This window comes from Bolinopsis microptera, chromosome 11, assembly GCF_026151205.1.
Source record: "Bolinopsis microptera isolate Bmic1 chromosome 11, MBARI_Bmic_1.0, whole genome shotgun sequence".
Taxonomy (NCBI): Eukaryota; Metazoa; Ctenophora; class Tentaculata; order Lobata; family Bolinopsidae; genus Bolinopsis; species Bolinopsis microptera.
Window position 1 is genome coordinate 18782628 of NC_087082.1, and position 8636 is coordinate 18791263.

Below are 8636 nucleotides of genomic sequence, written 5' to 3' on the forward strand. Positions count from 1 at the left end.
ATCTTGGTTCTAGAATCAGAGACAGTGAGAGTGATATCAGGGTTAGGAAAGGAAGAGCATGGGGAGCATGCCACACTCTCAAAAAACTTTGGAAATCTAACCTTAGAAAGTCTATCAAGACCAGAGTGTTCACAGCACTAGTCGAGTCGGTGCTTCTATACGGTTCTGAGACTTGGACTATGACGAAAAGGCTGGAGAAGATGGTTGATGGTTGCTATACACGAATGTTAAGAATGGCCCTTAACATCAATCAATATCGAGACCATGTCAGCAACCACAGTCTGTACGGTGATCTTCCTAAAGTCAGCTCCAAGATAACCCAACGAAGGCTCAGACTTGCAGGTCATGCTCACCGACATCCGGAGCTGACACTGAACAAACTGATCCTCTGGAAGCCGAGTCATGGGCATACTAACAGGGGGCGACCTTACCTAACACTACTAGATAACCTAAAAGCAGATACTGGGCTGAAATCAGTAGATGAGATAGCTAGACTGATGGAGGACAGAAAGCTGTGGAGAACTGTTGTCAATGGATCTCGGGAATACTACCCGCCTTAAGTCAGTAAGTCAGTAAGTCATGTTATCTCATTGTAAACAGGGTTTATTTGTTTGATTACGTGTAGTATGGTAAAGTATTAACACAAGTTAACTAATAATATTATGTATATGAGTACAGATACGAAGTGGAACATCGAGTTCCGTTCTGGCGAGGTCTGGCGAGCTGGAAGGAACTTTCGAGATCGTCTGGAAGGGCTGATCTATAATACATATAAAACTATGATATACAGACTACATGACATGTTAACTCTCCCCTGTATCTAGCCCATTTCTAGGTCAGTTAAATTCTACTGATGGATCACATCACTAATTATACGTCACTAATTGGTGACATGATCTGATCTCCGTGGGACCCCTAATAATGAGGGGGCCTGGCCGTCGTGCAGCCTCTCAGACGATTCTCTCAGATTGAGTACGAAAACCCACAACCACGAAGCAGACCTCGCAGCCCCAGAACGAAGAGAAGTCCTAACATCCCTGAAGAGGAAAGCTGAAGATCAACCTCTTTCGGCGACGCAGAACCTCATATCAGAAGCCCTGGTAGAGACGTCGACTGCAGTGAACCAGACTTTCCCTAACATCATGTCCTTGGCCAGAGTGATTCAACGTTCCAGAGCTGCAGCGTCAGGATCCTCCCAACACCAGGAGGCTACTACCTTAGAGGACTTTACTCTCCCTCCTACATGTACTTCCACCAGAAGAGATGAACCCTTTGTCCTCTTTGATGGTTCTACAGATCGGGGAGTCAGAGTCATCGTATTCTCCACGAGCAGGAACATGAAGACACTGTCGGAGCACTCAGACTGGATAGCAGACGGCACTTTCTATGTATCACCGAAGATCTTTCCTCAGTCTTACACCATCCACTCAGTTGTAGACAACAAATGTGTGCCTTTAGTTTATATTTTAAGTGGTGACAAGAAAGGGGACACTTATGAATTTGTTTTAGATGTTATTAAGCACTATTTTGACCAGCATTGTCCGGTGGACACTGGTACCATTTTAGTAGATTTCGAGAAAGTATTCAGTATTCAGTATTCAGTATACAGTATTCAGTATTCAGTATTCAGTATTCAGTATTCAGTATTCAGTATTCAGTATTCAGTATTCAGTATTCAGTAAATTTGATTAATTATCCTACGAAAAAATGCTTATTGACTTGTTAATTTAAATCAAAAGTACGGAGTTAAACTGGGCTAGATATAGGGTAGAGTTCACATGTTCTGTAAATCATAGCTGCATGTGGTGGATCACTCATCACATCACTAATTATACGTCACATCACTAATTATACGTCATATGATCTGACCCCTGATAATGGAGGGCCCCCCTTTGTCGTGCAGCCCAACTTACAAGTTACTTAGAACTATAGTTGAAACCGGTTTAATTCATTAACGATGAATTCAATTGCAATAATCGTAGTGAGCTAATTAGTGTAGTTTCTGTTTCTAAATTACTAATTTCTAAATTCTAATTTCTAAATTATAATTTCTAAATTTGTCCAGTAGCGATATATTTTTGTGTCCGGTAGGGCTGATGATACATCTCGTGAGCAGATGACATGAAATCTGAACACTGAACAGTGTTATTGATCCACACTTACACACTACACAGTACACTTTAATAGTTCCCACGGCAATATGTGGATGTAAAGAATGTATCAACTCTGAACTCTGAGCTCACCTTATATCACGCAGGTTGCCATGATTGGCTCATAATTAACACGTGACACACTGTTACTATGGTTACCAAATTCGTGGAGACGTTAAGTCTAAGCCGGTGATATTTTTCAGTATCGATAATTGTTTTGTGTTTACCATTTTCAGTTCACTATTTCAGTTGATAAACCTTGAAATTTAGGCCGACATTTTACGTGTTATTCTATTGTGTTCCCGAAAGATATTTTGCCCTGTTTTTGTTTTGAAACTGCCATTTAAATTGATGTTATAAATTTGATCTTTAACTTTCATATTCAATGTCCATGATCAGACTGTGATCTCGAGCTCTCTGGGTTACTACTTTTGATTGTCCAGTCACTCAGTAGCTGCTACAGAAACTCTAGTAACTGGTTACCCGGGTAACCCTGGTTACCCTGGTAACTGATAATGACAACTCACGTGGTAGTAGCAGCTGCTCTGTGGCGACTGGCGTCTGGCGGTGCTTGTTCTGGTTCCAGGGAGGGAGAGAGGTAGAGAAGTAGAGAGGGAGAGAAAGAGAGGGAGAGGAGGAGAGAGGGAGAGGAGAAGAGAGGGAGATGAGGAGAGAGGGAGATAAAGAGAGAGGGAGAGAGGGAGAGAGGGAGATGAGGAGAGATGGAGATAAAGAGAGAGGGAGAGAGGGAGAGAGGGAGAGAGGGAGGTAAGGAGAGTGGGAGAAGGAGAAAGGAATATAGGGAGAGAGTGAGAGAGTGAGAGAGGGTGAGAAGGAGATAAGGAGATGAGGGAGAGAGGGAGAGAGGGCCTATATTTTGATCGTTTACAATAAAATTATATGTACATGAGTCATGAAACAATGAGCTGAAACATTGTTTGATAGCGGCCGGTTTTTCGTTCTATATAGTCAGTCATTTTGGCCTGTTCTACATCTTAAACTAAAAGCAACATGATTTTCTCGTAAAATTTCTGAAATCTTGTACATTAATTTGCTGTGATTGTTGGAAACTGAAGCTTTGTGATAAACGCCCACTTGTGGACATATTACATTGTTGATATATTTACATTTATAAAACTTAGTAAATGATCATCTAATTAGTGGCATTACAACTACACTTGAGAATTTCTAAATTCTAATTTCGATCAACTGTAACCCCTGTTTTATTTGTTCGTTCAATTTCATTAGAAACATGTTGAAAGTAAAAGTGAAACTAAATTAAAAACGGATCTGATCTTGAAGAAACTAAAGTAAAAACTAATATCTGTAAGAAAAAGCTCACGCTGGTGGATATAATCCACATCACCTCGACCCGCGGGCGGAAAAATCGTATAGCATTCAACTACTTCAACCGTGATATACCAACTATGCCGGAGAAAAAAACGTGTTAACGCTGTTAAATATAATTTAAAATAAAGTAAATGCCGTAAAATATCGTATTTTTATAAAACGGGTCTCAATATCGATAACGGTTCGTCTGATTTATACCAGAATTGACAATGGAAGTCCCTTGTTTAGTAATGAATAGTAATGAACCGTGAACTGAACAAATTAAAACGTTGGAGAAAAAATTGCAAAAATTATAAAAATTACAAAAATTACAAAATTACATTCATTTATACTTATAGCTTATATTAATCATAATTGATATAAACAATGAAAACTCGAGAAATTGAAGCTCCAGATGCCATTATTTTCATTGTTTAAAAAATGTAAAATCACGTGTCAATAAAAAATTTGTGTGACTTTAAAGTGTCCCAATCACGAAACTAATGTTGTCAAAATAATTATAAATACATATCTGATCAAATTCGGCGCTCCTACTAAATCGCTCGCCCAAATTTTAAGAAAATTCTTGTGAAAAGTCCCTTTGGGTGTGAAATTGATCTGAGTAGGTGTATTTTTGGACGCTGATTCCGTATCACCCCCCATGACGTAGGGTAAAAAGTCTTTCCTGGAGAGTTAACGGGTGATACTCGTAAAATATCTGTTCCATATATATCCAGGACCGTCGACGAGTCCAACTCGGCGCGCGTCCTGGTAGGTTGTAAACCTACAACTGGGGAGTTATGGGCGAAAAACCGTTTTGGTCACGTGACAGGCTAGTAAAACATGAATTCGATTGTTTAGGGCTCGGGTTAGGGTTAGGGTTGTGGTAAGGGTTATGGATAGCTTCGGGGTTATTGTTGGGATTAGGGTTTATGTAAAACCGTTTTGTACGGCTGCAAAACCATAAAAACCAAAGTCACGTTAAATTTTTGGGCGAGCGAATTAGTAAAAGCCCAAATTCGGTGTTATAAACAAGAATTGCGCCCGTTGTTTCGTTTTGGCGGACGCTTGATTTCCATTCACTATAACTATAAATATAGGCTCCAATCAGCTCACTCCATAATAATGATATTGATACACATCAGTACACTATACTACGCATGCCACGTACAAATTAGGCTTATAACCTTGAACCTAATAATATACTGGTGGATTCGTGTAGTGTTTTTGAGTCTCATGATTTGATAGTTCTTTTATTCAAATTTCTGATTGTTTCTGAATAGACTCAGTGAAGACAAATTCTAATGGAAATAAATAGCTGAATAACGTATCGACATTTCTACGTCATACTCATATTCTGAAATAGTATTAATTCAATTATAACGATCAATATTCACATTAAAAATTTGACGACGAAATTTATTTCAAACAAAATATATAACTGTAAAATAGTTATCAACCGTAAATAGTTTTTAACGAAATCGGAGCAAATATGAACATAAAACTGACAAAATTGGGCTCATCTGAAAATTAACGAATAGCGTGACGTTATACAGGAGATAAAAGATTAAAAGAGATAAAAGAATTAAACGAGAATATTACTATTTACACGTCACTCAACTAAAAACTGTGTTAGATTGTTCAACTCTGTTTTATCGTTGAGTGTTGGTTTATTTTCAACTAAAAATCGGGCTTCTTTAATCTTTCTGTTGATGAGTGATGTTCCTCTATCTACGATTTGAAGTTTAAGCTTTGGGGGGCCTTTGTGCTGAGGGTGACTTTCCCTGTAGTGCTTTGCTAGTGGCTTATCTTCGTAAGATTTTGCTGTTGGATTTGCCGCACTACGGTAATGCTCGTCGAACCTGCACTTGATCGGTCTGTATGTTTCCCCACCATAGTTCTCGGTACAATTGTCTACTTCGCAAGTGATGTGGTAGACGGTATTAGTTGTGGTGCATTCTCCATCGGTTAAAGCTGCGCATGTTCTGCAGTTTGATGTTGTACAGGATTTCTTGTCAAGGGGTCTGGAGTCTGTAAGGAGATCCTTCAGTTTCCGTCCAGGTTTCTCGACAATTTTGATGGGGAGTCCACTATGTCTGACAGCATCTCTGTATTTGCGACTAGTAGCTTCGTTGACATAGGGTAGTTTGAGAATCGCTCCGTCTTGGTCTTTGTTCTGTACGTTCTGATTAATTCTCTTTCTACGTTTTCTCTTGTTCTTTATGGTTTCTAAGACTCTATCAGTGTAGCCGTTGTTGATGAGAAGTTTATCTATCATCTTTTCTGAGCACTTCTCGTTTTCTCTGTTGTTAGAGACTGCCTCTGCGGTGTTGTACATACTCTCAACAGTAGCATTCTTTGTACGTGTTGTATGATGAGAGTTGTAGTGGAGGGTGAGTGGCTTTTTCTGTGGTTTTCTGTAGAGTCTAGAATGTACTATTCCATCTGAGTCGATCTTTATTTCCGTGTTGAGGAAGGGAACAAAGTCGTTCTGATTGTCAGGGTAGTCTACAGTTAGTTTGATAAGTTTGTCAGGATCTTGTTGTTCGATGAGGTTGCACAGTTGCTGAGCTTTTCGTCTGTTGGTGGTGGCTCCGTTTAGATCGTCGTAAAACCTGCTGTAGGTGGGCAGTGTTATCCTCAGGTCTAACACCTACTCAACTAAGACGCTTAAACAACATTTGAAGAACATTGCACCATTCGGCATTCGAGCAAACTTACACTCGTGCTCCACCTCTAGCAGACACTACCGTCGAGAACAAATTGGGTGCACTTCGACGAGATCTGATCAACATCACCAAGACAGCTCAATTCACACCCAATCGCACTCCAAAACAACGAACTGCCCTCAGAAACCTGAAGAAAAATGAAGACCTTCAAATTTTCGTCGCTGACAAAACAGCAGAGTTTGTAGTAATGCCTAAAGAAGATCATATCAGGACAACTACAACTCACCTCAACAATGGAAACGTCTACAAGAAGATCGACATACCACAGGATAAACTGGGCAAACAAAAGTACATAAACAAGTTAACTAAAACTCTAGAAGACGATGTTAACTCAACATTCAAGAACATTGCCAAGAGTCGTAATCTCCCTCAAGATGTTACTAACCTGTTAATGAGCCATCACACCACCCTCGCTACTGCAAGAGTGATGCTTAAAACCCACAAGTACACAAGTGATGAGATCAAGACTCTTAACCCTGACACAATGAAAACTAGACCTATTGTTTCAGGCTGCAACTCCCCTTTCCACAAAATCCTTTGGTTCGTCTGTCACATCCTATCTCCTCTGATGAATCTAGTACCTTCTCATTTGAAAAACACTCACGATTTTCTTCGAAGGATTAGAAACATCACACCAAATGATCTGAAGAGTCTTACTTTCTTTACAGCAGACGTCGAAGCTTTATACACCAATATCAACGTACTAACAGCAATAGAAGATGTCATGGAACTTGCCAAAGAAAATAGACAGTCAATCAGTACATACGGTCTCCATCTCTCTGATTTACAAGAACTACTAGAGACAACCCTAGGAAAGTCATATTTTGTCTACAACAATCAAGTCTACCTACAGCTTCTTGGATTGTTCATGGGAACCAACCCTGCACCTATACTAGCTACTGTCAAAATGTGGAAACTGGAAAAACTTTCAGTCTACGTAGACCTGAGGATAACACTGCCCACCTACAGCAGGTTTTACGACGATCTAAACGGAGCCACCACCAACAGACGAAAAGCTCAGCAACTGTGCAACCTCATCGAACAACAAGATCCTGACAAACTTATCAAACTAACTGTAGACTACCCTGACAATCAGAACGACTTTGTTCCCTTCCTCAACACGGAAATAAAGATCGACTCAGATGGAATAGTACATTCTAGACTCTACAGAAAACCACAGAAAAAGCCACTCACCCTCCACTACAACTCTCATCATACAACACGTACAAAGAATGCTACTGTTGAGAGTATGTACAACACCGCAGAGGCAGTCTCTAACAACAGAGAAAACGAGAAGTACTCAGAAAAGATGATAGATAAACTTCTCATCAACAACGGCTACACTGATAGAGTCTTAGAAACCATAAAGAACAAGAGAAAACGTAGAAAGAGAATTAATCAGAACGTACAGAACAAAGACCAAGACGGAGCGATTCTCAAACTACCCTATGTCAACGAAGCTACTAGTCGCAAATACAGAGATGCTGTCAGACATAGTGGACTCCCCATCAAAATTGTCGAGAAACCTGGACGGAAACTGAAGGATCTCCTTACAGACTCCAGACCCCTTGACAAGAAATCCTGTACAACATCAAACTGCAGAACATGCGCAGCTTTAACCGATGGAGAATGCACCACAACTAATACCGTCTACCACATCACTTGCGAAGTAGACAATTGTACCGAGAACTATGGTGGGGAAACATACAGACCGATCAAGTGCAGGTTCGACGAGCATTACCGTAGTGCGGCAAATCCAACAGCAAAATCTTACGAAGATAAGCCACTAGCAAAGCACTACAGGGAAAGTCACCCTCAGCACAAAGGCCCCCCAAAGCTTAAACTTCAAATCGTAGATAGAGGAACATCACTCATCAACAGAAAGATTAAAGAAGCCCGATTTTTAGTTGAAAATAAACCAACACTCAACGATAAAACAGAGTTGAACAATCTAACACAGTTTTTAGTTGAGTGACGTGTAAATAGTATTATCACACTTTCGAGCCAAATTTGGCAGGAAAGCAGAATTGATATTACATGCCCCGATGGGGAGCACTGGCTCTCACCCGGGGGCATGAAATATCAATCAGTTGCTCAGAGAGAGTCCGATATTCCCATAGGAACAAGGAACCCCCTCTCAACAACTGTTCTACTACTGTGAGGTACTGATTTAAATAAAGATTTAAATCAACAACCTGAAGTAGTCTTTGACCGTAAATGCAATGATCAGATAAACTTTCCAAATGCAGGAAAAATATATATTTATACCTTGTTTTAAAAACATTTCCTTGCGTTTGACATGTGTTAAGCAAAATACAATTTTTTGTTGTAAAACTTTTTCAAGCTGTTGCTTTTTTACTGCACTTCATAGTTCAAAACCTAATTAGGCTTCGGATGATGAAACAAAGTAAAAACTCCTGGTTTGTAA

General features: G+C 39.8%; 1 protein-coding gene across 1 annotated transcript; it reads left to right on the plus strand.

The window, feature by feature from the left end:
• The first annotated feature begins 6395 nt into the window (after positions 1-6395).
• On the plus strand, positions 6396-8183 carry LOC134823723 (uncharacterized). Its single transcript, XM_063835256.1, has one exon. It carries the CDS (start codon positions 6396-6398, stop codon positions 8181-8183), a length of 1788 nt encoding a protein of 595 aa, XP_063691326.1.
• The last annotated feature ends 453 nt before the right edge of the window (positions 8184-8636 follow it).

Excerpts from the sequence above, each read along its gene's own strand:
- LOC134823723 (XM_063835256.1), top strand. The coding sequence starts at position 6,396 with ATGCCTAAAGAAGATCATATCAGGACAACTACAACTCACCTCAACAAT.